Here is a 14,999-nt window from a genome sequence, read left to right as displayed (position 1 = left end):
ACAAGAGTAGCGCGTTGGATACTATTCCTTCAAGAATATGACTGCCAGGTAGAACATCGCAAGGGTATTCTAATGAGGCACGTAGATGCTTTAAGCCGCTACCCGGTTATGAAGATAAGTGATGTAGATTTACTAAGCTCGTTACGACGCGCTCAACAGCAAGATGAAGAATTAAAAGCTATCACTGAAATTATTCAAGAGAAGAAGACGTACAACGACTATTTCCAAAAGGGAGGTATTCTCCACAAATTGATCGACGACACTGAGGTAGTGGTAGTACCGAAGTGTATGCAACGAGACGTGATTAGACGTGCACACGAGAAGGTCCATTTTGCCGTGAGAAAAACTAAAGATCTGATTTGTCGAGAGTTTTTCATTCCAAAGCTGGAAGAAAAAATACGCACGCATATAGCTAACTGTGTTGCTTGCATTGTCTCAAACCGAAAGTTAGGCAAGCAAGAGGGCGAACTTAATCCGCTACACAAGGGTGAAACACCGCTTCATACGTACCATATAGATTTCCTTGGTCCGTTGGAGTCTACCAACAAGTCGTACAAACACATATTTGCCGTTATCGATTCCTTTACAAAATTTTCTTGGCTATATCCTACCAAGTCAACGTCAGCACAAGAAGCAATTAGCCGTTTAAAATTACAGAGTATGACGTTTGGTAACCCAGTTCAGAATATCTCGGGCCGTGGTTCGGCATTTACATCTGACGATTTTCGAAAATACTGCGAAGACGAAAACATCCAGCATTTCAAAATAACCACTGGGCTTCCACGTGTTAATGGCCAAGTGGAGATATTGAATGGCGTTATATCAAGCGTTCTATCAAAGCTAAGCAAAGACGATCCAAGTAAGTGGTATAAGTACACTGACAGGGTACAGCAAATCGTTAACTCCACATATAATCGAAGCATCGACATGACCCCATTCGAGTTGTTGACAGGTGTTAAGATGCGAACAAGCGACAACGTTAATATCAAAAATTTAATAGAAGAAGAAATGCGACAAAAATATGTAGATATGAGAGATGAGGCTAGGAAACATGCAAAAAAGCAGATTTTGAATATGCAAGCTGAAAACCAAAAAACATACAACCTTCGACGCAAAAAAGCCCACAAGTATTCCATTGACGATTTGGTGGCAATAAAACGTACGCAATTTGGTGGAGGACTCAAATTAAAAGCTAAATATATGGGTCCCTACCGTGTTATAAAGGTAAAGCCAAAAGATACCTACGACGTTGTAAAATCTGGTAAAACTGAAGGGCCAAATCAAACATCGACTTGCGCCGAATTTATGAAGCCATGGGTAAATTTCTCTGATGATGACAACGGTGCATTCGAGGGCGAATGCGCAGCAGGATGGCCGAATGTGGGAGTGGGCTTCTAAACAACATCTTGACCTTTTCTCAGCAACCTTGTGGAACGCGATACGAAGAAGCAACAAAGAGAAACAACAATGATCAAACGAGAAGCAATAGTTAGTTGACGACGAGAACTCAAACCATAACGACGGCAGAACGATGCGTGTGAAAGTTAACCATCTTGAATATTGGAATTAACTAAATATATTACATTCAACCATTTGTGAATTTCATTTGTAACTTAATTCTTTATTAAACATTAAACGTTCAAAATTAAACATTAAATAATCTATTTAACTTCGTAAAAAGGATAGTCGTATATCACTAACCCCTTTTTACCCACATATATCAGCTTAAAGCTTGAATCTTCTTCTTTCCAAAACCGTAAATCGATCGAAAATTGGTTAAAACATGACGACATTATGATGTTTAGAGTGCGCGCAGTAGGCGAAAAACGGTTTTTAGACAATAGCTTGAAAATTTGGGGGTGTTAGACAGTTTTGAAACACATTATCATGATTTACTCGTCAAGGCCTACAACGTACACTAGGTCACTTGAAAAGTATTTTGAATTTTTTTTTGTAGCACTGTGTTATTGGAGCTTAATTAGTATTGGGGAATAAATCTCGAGATTATATAAATAAGGTCAGACTCATGTTGTTGTAGGATGATTGTGGATCATCTACAAAGTCTAGAAATTACCAATCAAAGTTGCTAAGGTAATTATCTATACCTGTAACATCTGCTCTATTATAGTTATATGACTTGGTATCGTTAATGACTTCTTATCGAATTGATAAAATTGAAATTCTATGGTTAGTGCTTTGTGATAAATACTATTATTTAATAATGGTGAATAATACCCCGTCCCGCGGCGTGCCCCTGTCCACAGATTTCTTGGACCATTGTGAAGTAATCCTCCTGGAATTTTGCATTTTGAGTAATGTACATTACAACATTTATGAATGGATTTTATTTTGACTGTCCTTAAAGCTATGGAGAAATCGGGTGCTATCTATTTTAACTGCTTTTTGAAAAAAGCGTAGTATTTTTTTTGGTTGCTGACTCATGTTCGTTAATTGCTTCAAGTGGTCCTGTGTGAAAAAGAAAAACTAATTATTTGTATTCAAACACCGGTTCGACGTAAGCCGGTTTGTAGTTGTGGTACTTAATGATGAAAACATTCAAAATTGTTCTACCAACAACAATGCCCTCAAAAGTGGAAAATGTGGCGGTGAGCAACGACCCGGTAAGCCTTGTTAATATCATCGTGTTTCTGCCATGTTTCACACACACATACATACGTACGTATACACTATCTATGCGTTGAATGTAGCACGGAAACGTAGAAAATGGAAATGATGAATGGAAATTGAATTGTACAACGATTTATTGTGCTTACTATTTGAGTGTTTTGAGATCATTGAACTTAGGTTACACCAATTCGAAATATTACTAGTGACTAAAATAGATGAAAATGTGGCTAAAGATTCATACATACATACCCACATATGTATGTATGAATTGGTTGAACAATGCGGATATAATCTAACCACAAACGAAAAATTAAATTTCGCATACATACCTACGTAGATAACCACAAGTTATGCTTGAGAATTTTTTTGCATTTTATCATTACGGCATATTGTCATTAACTACTTACATCATATCCCTGCAAAAATCGCGAGTACTCCATGCATGCATGTATGGAGTAGTCGCCATGGACCAACCGAGTACTCCAAAATTAACCACAATTCATACAAAAAATATGGTCCAATTAACATTGCGATGTCCTAGCACTGGACCATATACTCCAGCTCCGCATTACATCAGAGTAATCCATGGAGTACCCACAGTCCAATAAACATCGTGTAGTGATTACAATCGTTAAAAACGAGCAATGATCGGATTACAATATGTTCGTGTAGAATCATGAGTTTGTCCATTGCTGCATTACAGTGGAGTATAATGGTAAGTACTCCAGTGGACCACATGATCCAACGATTTTTGCAGGGTAAGTTCGGGTGTATTCGAACATTTCATACTCAGCTCAGAGCTTTGGGGAAAAATAAAGTAAAATCACCATGTAGGAAAATGAACCTATGTGTTTGTATGGCATGGGTATCAAATGGAAGGTATTAAAGAGTATTTTAAAAGGGAGTGGGCCATAGTTCTATAGGTGGGCGCCATTTCAGGATATTGCAATAAAGGTGGACCAGGGGTGACTCTAGAATGTGTTTGTACGATATGGGTATGAAATGAAAGGTGTTAATGAAAATTTTAAAAGGGAGTGGGCCTTAGTTCTATAGGTGGACGCCTTTTCGAGATATCGCCATAAGGGTGGACCAGGACAGACTCTAGAATGTGTTTGCGCGATATGGGTATGAAATGAAAGGTGTTAATAAAAATTTTAAAAGGGAGTGGGCCTTAGTTCTATAGGTGGACGCCTTTTCGAGATATCGCCATAAAGGTGGACCAGGGGGACTCTAGAATGCGTTTGTACGATATGGGTATGAAATGAAAGGTGCTAATGAGTATTTTAAAAGGGAGTGGGCCTTAGTTCTATAGGTGGACACTTTTTCGAGATATCGCCATAAAGGTAGGCCAGGGGTGACTCCAGAATGCGTTTGCACGATATGGGTATGAAATGAAAGGTGTTAATAAAAATTTTAAAAGGGAGTGGGCCTTAGTTCTATAGGTGGACGCGTTTTCGAGATATCGTCATAAAGGTGGACCAGAGGTGACTCTAGAATGCGTTTGTACGATATAGGTATCAAATGAAAGGTGTTAATGATTATTTAAAAGGGAGTGGGCCTTAGTTCTATAGGTGGACGCTTTTTCGAGATATCGCCATAAAGATGGACCAGGGGTGACTCTAGAATGTGTTTGTACGATATGAGTATGAAATTATTGGTGTTAATGAGTAGATATTTTAAAAGGGAGTGGGCCTTAGCTCTATACGTGGACGCCTTTTCGAGATATCGTCATAAAGGTGGACCAGAGATGACTCTAGAATGCGTTTGTACGATATAGGTATCAAATGAAGTGTTAATGATTATCTAAAAGGGACTGGGCCTTAGTTCTATAGGTGGACGCCTTTTCGAGATATCGCCATAAAGGTGGACCAGGGGTGACTCTAGATGTGTTTGCACGATATGGGTATGAAATGAAAGGTGCTAATGAGTATTTTAAAAGGGAGTGGGCCTTAGTTCTATAGGTGGACACTTTTTCGAGATATCGCCATAAAGGTGGACCAGGGGTGACTCTAGAATTCGTTTGTACGATATAGGTATCAAATGAAAGGTGCTAATGATTATTTAAAAGGGAGTGGGCCTTAGTTCTATACTTGGACGCCTTTTCGAGATGTCGCCATAAAGGTCGAGCAGGAGTAACTCTAGGATGTCTTTGTACGATATGAGTATGAAATGAAAGGTGTTAATGAGTATTTTAAAAGGGAGTGGGCCTTAGTTCTATACGTGGACGCCTTTTCGAGATATTGACCAAAATGTGGACCAGGGTGACCCAGAACAACATATGTCGGATACCGCTAATTTATTTATATATGTAATACCACGGACAGTATTCCTGCCAAGATTCCAAGGGCTTTTGATTTTGCCCTGCAGAACTTTTTCATTTTCTTCTACTTAGTATGGTAGGTGTCACGCCCATTTTACAAAGTTTTTCTAAAGTTATATTTTGCGTCAATAAACCAATCCAATTACCATGTTTCATCCCTTTTTTCATATTTGGTATATAATTATGGCATTTTTTTTCATTTTTCGTAATTTTCGATATCGAAAAAGTGGGCGTGGTCATAGTCGGATTTCCGACATTTTTTATACCAAGATAAAGTGAGTTCAGATAAGTGCGTGAACTGAGTTTAGTAAAGATATATCGATTTTTGCTCAAGTTATCGTGTTAACGGCCGAGCGGAAGGACAGACGGTCGACTGTGTATAAAAACTGGGCGTGGCTTCAACAGATTCGCCCATTTTCACAGAAAACAGTTATCGTCTAAATTTTACAAGGATTGGTAAATTTTTGTTCGACTTATGGCCTTAAAAGTATTCTAGACAAATTAAATGAAAAAGGGCGGAGCCACGCCCATTTTGAAATTTTCTTTTATTTTTGTATTTTGTTGCACCAGATCATTACTGGAATTGAATATTGACATAATTTACTTATATACGGTAAAGATATTCAATTTTTTGTTAAAATTTGTCTTTAAAAATTTTTTTTAAAGTGGGCGCGTTCGTTATCCGATTTTGCTAATTTTTATTTAGCACACATACAGTAATAGGAGTAACGTTCCTGTCAAATTTCATCATGATATCTTCAACGACTGCCAAATTACAGCTTGCAAAACTTTTAAATTACTTCCAATTAACGTGGGCGGTGCCACGCCCATTGCCCAAAATTTTACTAATTTTCTATTCTGCGTCATAATGTTAACCAACCTACCAAGTTTCATCGCTTTATCCGTCTTTGGTAATGAATTATTGCACTTTTTCGGTTTTTCGAAATTTTCGATATCGAAAAAGTGGGCGTGGTTATAGTCCGATTTCGTTCATTTTAAATACCGATCTGAGATGAGTGCCCAGGAACCTACATACCAAATTTCATCAAGATACCTCAAAATTTACTCAAGTTATCGTGTTATTATTATTATTAATATTATTAATTCAGTCGATGATCAAAAATCTTACAGACTAGATTCAATAACATATTAAAAATAAATATAAACATTAAACATATAAACATTAAACATATACAGGTACAACATTATGTAAAGAGTAAGTCAATGAAAGCCTTGAATGTATCTCTGGACGCAGAAAAATCAATATTTAATCTAGTAGAGAGCTTATTTAATTCTGTTATGGCGCGGAAAATTGGGCTAAAATTAAAGTAATTTGCTCAACAAGAACTCAAATAAAAAGGCAGGATTGCGCGCAGTTTTTTTTGCGGCACATTAAAAGATATTTTCGCAAGAAGAGTCGCACAGTCCAAAGAGCCCACGATTAAGTCGTACACAAACATAACCAAGTGCACCGTTCTCCTCGCTTCAAGTGATAGCAGATTGATCAATTGACAACGAGAAGAATAAGAAGGCAGCGGGTTATCAAAATGTATGGAGTTCAATGCAAAACGGACAAACTTTCTTTGAACTCTTTCTATTCTGGCCGAATGATTGCTGTAGATGGGGTTCCAGATATTGGAAGCATATTCTAGTTTGGAGCGCACTAACGATATATAGGGCTTTCGTAGTATACGGATCTTTAAAGTCCCTTGCATATCTGCGAAGAAAAGCAAGGTTCCTGTAGGCCAATGGGAGCACATAACATATGTGATTGGTGAATGTGAAGTTTGAGTCAAAGGCAACGCCTAGATCAACATGTTTAATTGACGCCAACTGGATGCCTGAAATAGAGTACAACGAAGAATGGGAGTTCATGGATTTTGAGAAAAACATACTAAAACATTTTTTAACATTTAACAAAAGATTATTGGCGCGACACCAATCATCCACATTATTAAGGTCACTTTGCAAAAGGCAGGAATCTGAAGGGGCATTGATTCTACGGAAAATTTTAAGATTATCAGCAAATAGCAGAAAACTGGAGTTTTTGAAGCAGGAACCAATATCATTTACGAAAAGCAAAAAACAGGAGCGGACCAAGAATACTGCCTTGAGGCACTTCAGATGTTGCGACAAATGAGTGGGACTTAGGATTTTCGATTTTAACACACAAGAGTCTATTCGTCAGGTACGATTTCAACCAGCTTAAAAACACAGAGTGCAAGCCAATACACTCGTGTTTTTACAAGAGAATCTGGTGAGATACTTTGTCGAAGGCCTTCGAGAAGTCCGTGTATATATCATCAACTTGAAATCCATCTTTGAATGCGGATATACAGAAATCCGAGAAAGACGCCAAGTTAGTGACAGTAGAGCGTCCGGCAGAAAAACCATGTTGATTTGGTTCAACAATGCGTTTGACTATAAAGGATAGTTTATCTTTTATTATTTTTTCGAAAAGTTTCCAACAAACAGTAAGTTTAGCAATGGGCCTATAGTTTGAAATATCGTTTTTATTCCCGGTTTTGAAAATCGGTGTTATCTATCAATAAAAATGCCAGATGAGAGAGACAAATTAAACATGTAGCAACGAGGTGAACATAAAGATACGCTGCAGTGCTTCAGAACACACGCGCAGACGCCATCACTGTCGCATTTCAGCGAGGGCTTTAGTGTGAACATAGCATTGCCAACAACGGGATTGGAGATAGTGAGCGATCCAAAATCTAATCGTTCAGTGACAGCTGAGAGCAGATTCGGAACAGCAGCATCATCATCAAAATTAGGTTTCAAGAATTCAGCGAATAGTTCAACAGAACCATCCAGAGACTGCGCGCTCTTGCCATTAAAGTGCATGCAAGTGGGAATATTAGAAGAGCCACGTTTGAAGCGAATAAAATTCCAAAAGGCCTTAGGATTTTCTTTTAGATCCGTTTCGAGCCTTCCCATATACTGGTTATACAGAAATTTATCGAGCACGTTAAACTGTTTCACACTAGTTGTATATTGCTATTTGAGGAAAGTATCCGTAGTATTGGCCCTATACAACTTGTTATACTTATTTCGCTTATTTTTTAGATTTTTTAGAGCTTTGTTGTACCAAGGCAGTTTATTTAGTTTTGGCCCAAGAGGAGGCACATTGATATTAAAAATCTCACACAACTTATAAAGGAAGGTATCGCAGCAAGCGCTGACGTCCTCAGAATCAAATAGATTTTCCCAAGTTACATCGAGGAAAGCATTGTTAAACTCCTCAAAATTAGTTCGCCGGAAATTTAAAGAAAGATTGTCCGCGAGAGTAGAAGCAGGAATCGCGTCAAAGTATTGAATAAAGATAGCAAGCGGAACATGATGCTTATCGGACGCGCATTATGGGAGAGTACTCTCAGACAGTTTAAATATTAAATTTTCGTCCACAAACACAAGATCAAGCAACCTAGAAAGAGCGTTAAATAAATGATTAATTTGGATAAGATCACAACTTAAAAAACTATCAATGAGATTAATTTCATGTAAGCGCGTAACATTTGTAGGAGTTAAAATGCCATTATTCTGTAAATTCAGCCATGTGATGTCCGGCATATTATAATCGCCAAGAATACAAAAATTAGCATCAGCTTTAGTTTCCCAAAGATTGACAATGTTTTCGATGTGAGCACTATATAGACTGTCACAACTGTTTGACGGTATGTATGAACAGCAGATGAGCGTATAGCACGAAGAGCCAGAGATTCGGACACACAGCTGGTCGATTAAGGAATCGCGGTGAAGTAATTCAAAGACTGAGGCACATAAGCCTCTTTTTACTGCGATCAAAACACCACCACCTTTTCTCAGCCCCGTTTTGATATAATCTCTGTCTTTGCGATAAGTTACAAAGAGCATAGGATCGAAAAACTCTTCATGGAAGAAATCCTCATTAAGCCAAGTTTCGACGAGAACGTAAACATCGTAGTCCATCCGGGATGAGGACAGGACAACATCTATCGCCTTTGTGCGCATGCCGCCTATATTTTGTGTTAACGGACAGACGGACGGACGGACATGGCTCAATCAAATTTTTTGTCGATACTGATGATTTTGATATATGGAAGTCTATATACATCTCGATTTATACCTGTACAGCCAACCGTTATCCAATCAAAGTTAATATACTCTGTGTGCAAAGCACGCTGAATATAAAAAACGTGTGCGTGTACTAACAGATGTATGCGCGTGAGAAGTTATACTTCTTTGGCATCATTTAAAATTATCGCAAATATTAATCTAGGCAAAGGGCTACCTATGTATATAACATAATTCAGACAAATCGCACCGTGGATAGAATTTGTTCGAATGGATCGGTCCCTGGTCCACCTCTCGGAAAGGAACTTCTCAGAAATTCTCTCCGGATTGCTGTGAAGCTATTCTGAAAAATTTAAATAAAATCGGTGGAGTGGTTTCGGAGTTCATAAGCTGCATGCAAACATATCTACATCCATCTTTATATACAAATATAGTAGATATTAAATCTCCTTAGTGCACAAAAATTGGAATACATGTACATTAGACTGACCCGATTTTGCATCATATCTTTATATTTTTGATGCTGAATGCTAAAAACCTTCGAATAGGTCTCAGAATCCTACTAAAAAATTTAACTTTGAAAATTTTGACGAATCGTGTAACATTTTTAAAGATCACTTTCAAGAGATGTGTGCTTGATTAACCATTAACAACATTAACATGCATATATATGTATTTACGTCAAGCTGACATGAAATGAAAGTATATACATACCTAAAAATACACTTCCGAAGTTAAATAACGCTAGCGAATGCTGGCTTTTTCACAATTCGATCTAATTGAACATAATGTGAGTGGTGAAAATCCCACTCAAAGCAAGTATGCTCGTACAGTTCGCAGCGAACAACCACGCGAACTGCATCTTCGACCTGTTAATTTTGTGTTACATTTTAAAATTTCTCTCATAATTTTTTCATAACGCGCCTGAAGAAGTAAGGTAACAATAGGACAGTATGGGGAGTACCATTTTCACTAAACTATTCTTTTTTACGGATGTTATAAGATGTTTTCTTTATTCACTCTTAAAATAAATCTCCTTTTTATTCCCGACCGTTAATATTTACGAAACAAAATCGTTTCCATTTATTCCATCAGAATTCTAATTGTTTGGAATAATTTTAAAGATTTGCTTGCAGCAACAATTTGAAAATAAGGAGCCTGCACAAGTGCACCTATAACGGATTTTTCTATATATTCTTGAAAATTTGCTGATATATTTGCATAATATTGACAGTTGTTCGCTGTTGAAATTAGCAATGAAACCAGTTCTTTTAACAGTGATTTGTTTGGTTAAGAATATGAAATTTTTACTTGCTTCATATTAGTTTGGCGGCCGCCGTGGTGTAATGGTAGCGCGCTCCGCCTACCACATCGAAGGACATGGGTTCAGGCCCCGGGGAAAGCAGCATCAAAATTTTAGAAACAAGTTTTTCAAAAAAAAAAAAAAATTCTAGCGGTGTCGCCCCTCGGCAGTGTTTGGCAAACACTCCGAGTGTATTTCTGCCATAAAAAGCTTCTCGAAGTCGGCATAAAAACAAGTAGGTCCCGTCCCGCCAATTTGTACGAAAAATAAAAAAGGAGCACGGCGAAAATTGGAAGAAACGCTCGGCCTTAAATCTCTTCGGAGGTTATCGCGCTTTTCATTAATTAATAGTTTTATCCTTGAAGAAAAAATTAACATAATTGTCTACAAAGGACAACTTACGCAAAATATGGAAATAGTAGCGAAGTACATTACAATTAATTTTCCCCTAGGAGATTCTGAAAGAAATATATTAAATAGTAATCCCCGCGTTATCGAAGTAGAGGGCAACGAACGGCCATTGAAACCAATGATAGGAATATCGTAACTATGTCTCTCCTAAAAACATTTAAAATTGCTCCAGAAACTTCCGCGGAATTGAAGGATGGTATAAACATGAAAACGATAATCTCATTTGTTCACCATCACTTGAGGTAAAAAAATTAATTAGGTCTCTGGCTAAATTAAAACCAGCTTCTTGCCACAAAAAACTAAGCTGGTACTGTGAAAAAATAAACTGCTTTCGGAATGACTGGAGACGAGTCATATTCTATGATTAGAGCAAAATAAATATATTCAATTAAGACTTGTAATGCGTGGCTAGCACCAAAAATATGCACTCGCAACAACGTTCAGATTACTGTGCTCGAATAGCCTCACGATACTTAGTGAAAGGCCTTCTTTAATGCACGCCATTACATACGGAGTTGTGACTCAATCTTCCTGTATTTTTGGGACTTACTATCGTAGCCATTAGGGAACGAATGTCCAAAATTATACTATCCTCAAACTCCGTGGCATTTTCAGCAGCAGTTTTAAATGTGTTCAGAAGAGCTATTTTGATGATATCCGTTTAACCGCCTTCAGTGGCTTTTCGTGTTCATCCGCTCCCAGAACGAGGGGATAAAGCCACCGATTCCGTATATTTCATCCAAACCCTCCAAAGGAATGATTCATTGCAAAGACCATCGCCTACGCTGTTCATATTTCGGATTATTTGCAGTTTGTAGACAGTTATGTTAACTTTTTTCTTAAGGTTTACACTATTATTTTTATTTAATACCGTGTCTTTTACGACTGCCAGGGGCTTTCTAACTTTCTCGTCCTAAAATATAACCCAATGAGCTGAGTTCGCCACAAGAACTAAAAACTTTCGTTGCGTAGCTGTAGGGACTGTAAAAATGATGTGAGAGGGAAGAAATTTTTATCGGTTTTTTTTTTGACCGTAGGTGTATATAAAGTTTTACTCACCTGCATGGTATAAACCGATCAAGTGATGTTGATGTCGATGCCGCTTCGAAAGCATTGAAAAGATTCCTGGCAACTGGACTGCAATGTTTTAGTATACGCTTTTCATAATCTGGGCTGAACATTTTTCAAATCAATTTCTTACGAATATATTTTAGCGTGGCTGCCGTTTACCAAATAATTTACAAAATATATGCTTTTTGGTGGTGTAGTCAAGTTACAATATTGCAAATAGTAAATATGTTTAAGAAATATGTACATATAACAAACAATCACTTCTCAGGAGCTTTCTGGCTGCAATTGCAATTTAATTCTTACTATTTACAAATAAAGATGTCTTTCTATTCATAAGAGCGTTCTGCAAAGAGACAAATAATATAAATAATTTAAATATTTTCAATATTAATATTTTTTTGTGCAGCCTATTTTGTTTGTATGTTTACATATTTTGAAAATACTTAATACAAAAACTGGCCATAAGTCATAAGGTCAAAGTCATATCTGTCAGCTAAGATATAATAATACAATATGTTGCTATTTCTCACGAAGCTTAAATAAATAAATAAATGTAAGGCGTGATAAGCTCCGAAAAGATTTTAGGCCGCGATTCTCTTCCAATTTGCGTCGTGCTCATTTTAATTTATCCTACAAATTGGCGGGACGGGACCTACTTGTTTTATGCCGACTCCGAACGGCATCTGCAAGGCAGACGAGTTTTCACTGAGAGCTTTTCATGGTAGAAACACACTCGGAGTGCTTGCCAAAATCTACCGAGGTTCGACCCCGCTTAGAAAGATTTTCTTCTAATTGAAAAAACTTGTTTCTAAAATTTTGATGTTGCTTTGCCAGGGGCGTAAACCCAGGATCTTCGGTGTGGAAGGCGGAGCACGCTACCACTACACCACTGCGGCCGCTCACAAAGCTTAGAAACAGAAAAAGTTGCTACATACAAAGAACGTGCCGGCACGTTTATTATTTCTGGTACGAGTAGACAACACCTTACGTGCAAGAATTAAAAAAAACAATTTTTAAAAAAAAACCAAATTACTTAAAATGGTTTTTGTCGTAGTTTGTGTACAAAGGAATCTTAGACATAGAGAGCGAGCCACGTATTTGACAAACAGTATGTATGTACTTTGACGATCATTCAAGATTACTCGTGGTAATCATGGCACTTTTATTTGTAGTGGGAACTATAGATGTCATGAAATGAATTTTTAATGGTGTAAGTTGCTTAAATCGAATTGTTGGCCATATATTTAAATGTCAAGCGTTTTCGGTACCATTTAGAAGGACGACAGTTTGCAAATTAAATGGGGTTACAGTTATACAGATCATAAACCATTAACATTTGCTTGAAATTCAAGAACAAAGCGCAGTCCTAGGCATACCAGATATCTCGAAATCATAGCAAAATTTACTAACGATATACAATTGATAAAAGAAGAAGATAATATAGTAGCTGCTGCCTTGTCACGAGCTTTTGAAGGGACGCAATTAAGAACTTCGATCTAAATTTTAAAGCTTTACAAAAACAGCAGAAGCAAGATAGCGAACTTAGTGAACTAATATCTGAACAAACTTTTCATAATCTTAAGTAGATCAAAATTGCTTTATTAGGTATTAATATTTGGTGCGAAATTTCAGGAGAAAATCCTAGACCACATATTTCATATATTCCGTAGATTGATAGTTCAGAAGTATTATTGGCCAAGTATGAACAAGCATTTGGATATTTTTTTTTTTGCTTGCCCTTTCTTAGTAAACTATAAATGAATATATTTCACGTTTTGGAGTTCCATTAGAAATTACTACAGATTTCGGAATTGTCTAAAGTTCTTGAAAGTCATCAAATTAAAGTGGTACCAGACATTGGAACGGAGAGTTACCGTTAATACTCTTAGGTTTGCGATCGACTTTCAAAGAAGATATTTCAGCTACACCGAAATAGTTTTTGGCAAACATTTAAGATTACCTGGGGAACATGTTGTCTCTACTCCTGAGAATACAACTTCAACAGATATTTTGAATGATCTGCGCCTACATTTTAGGAATTTTAAATAAAATCTTGACCATATTAAACTTCTTATGGTGCTTATGTGCCTAAAAATGTACAGGGTCGCAAATATGTTTTCGTACACGTGGTAAACAAACATTCCTTACTACATCCATATGAAGGCCTTATAGAGTTATTGAAAAAGATGTTACACATTTCGAAGTAGAAACAAAGAATGAAGTTAGAAGTTTTCCTATTGATAGTTTGATACCAGCTATGGTGGAGAGTACCTAGTTTCCTATGCCAAAAAACAAAAAAGAATGTTACTTTCAATTTGTTAAGCAATAAATCCGTGAAAGTGAGTTAATAACTTTATTTAAATTTAACTTGAATGTAATAGCACTTTGCATTTTCAAAGTTTTTAATATATCTATATGCACATATGTATGTAGGTATTTCAATTTGTATATATTGTACATACATATCAATTTTGATTTTTCATTTATCAAAAATTTTCATATTTGATTTGAAGATTTTAAATATACAAGCATACATTTAGCCTGAATTATTATTAAATAAAATAGTTTACAAATATATGTAGGTATGTATATGTATACGCTGGTTTTCAATAACCACACTGTCCCATCTAGAATACTCCTTTATCCTAAATATTATAACCTAATTAAGCCCGAAGCTATGCGCAAAGAGTCAGGTCACTGTGTTTTCGGGAAGTTTTTTGAAACTCGAAAGCAAAATGTCCAAGCTCGGACCTAGCGAAAATTTCTTTCATGCGGCATTGTCAGGGGGTTCTGAAGTATATTTATAGTTTCAAGTATCTATGTACATACATAGCTCTACGGTAAGTTCCTCAAATAGCGGTCGCAATATTCCGCATTTGTAAATAGACTTTTTAAACGTTTCGATCCATGTCCCATTTCGAAAACTCTTATCCTAAATATTAACGAGTAGGGAAGTCTAATGTTTTCGTCTAATTGGCATCTCTATGTGTAATCAATCACACTGGACCACGAATTTCAACTTTTTCTCTTTACCAGAAACGCCGTTATGAAATTCGTATGTAAAATCACCCCTGATTTCGAAAATTGAGTTCATTTTTGATTCTATGGTACCGTTTTTGTGATATTTGCAATTTACCGTTATTCGAAAAAAACAAAAAGACGGCTCCCTTTAATTACGTATATCTCACGAACGGCGCGCTT

At 36.8% G+C, this 14,999-nt stretch overlaps 1 protein-coding gene across 6 annotated transcripts in view; it reads right to left on the bottom strand.

Annotated features, from left to right (window-relative positions):
• The window catches only part of fzr (fizzy-related), a 280,840-nt gene that overhangs the window by 189,044 nt on the left and 76,797 nt on the right, over positions 1 to 14,999 (bottom strand). For 4 of the 6 annotated variants that reach the window (XM_067782604.1, XM_067782609.1, XM_067782605.1 and 1 more), the window contains exon 2: positions 11,787 to 12,141. In XM_067782604.1, coding sequence (XP_067638705.1) covers positions 11,787 to 11,908 — 122 coding nt within the window. In that variant the 5' untranslated portion in view covers positions 11,909 to 12,141. The remainder of the gene's footprint in view (positions 1 to 11,786; positions 12,142 to 14,999) is intronic. The other 2 variants (XM_067782606.1, XM_067782608.1) reach the window with 1 other exon arrangement.

This window comes from Eurosta solidaginis, chromosome 4 (genome assembly GCF_040869045.1).
Source record: "Eurosta solidaginis isolate ZX-2024a chromosome 4, ASM4086904v1, whole genome shotgun sequence".
NCBI classification, from domain to species: Eukaryota; Metazoa; Arthropoda; class Insecta; order Diptera; family Tephritidae; genus Eurosta; species Eurosta solidaginis.
Note: the sequence above shows the minus strand (reverse complement) of the source record. Positions and strands in the feature narration are given on the sequence as shown.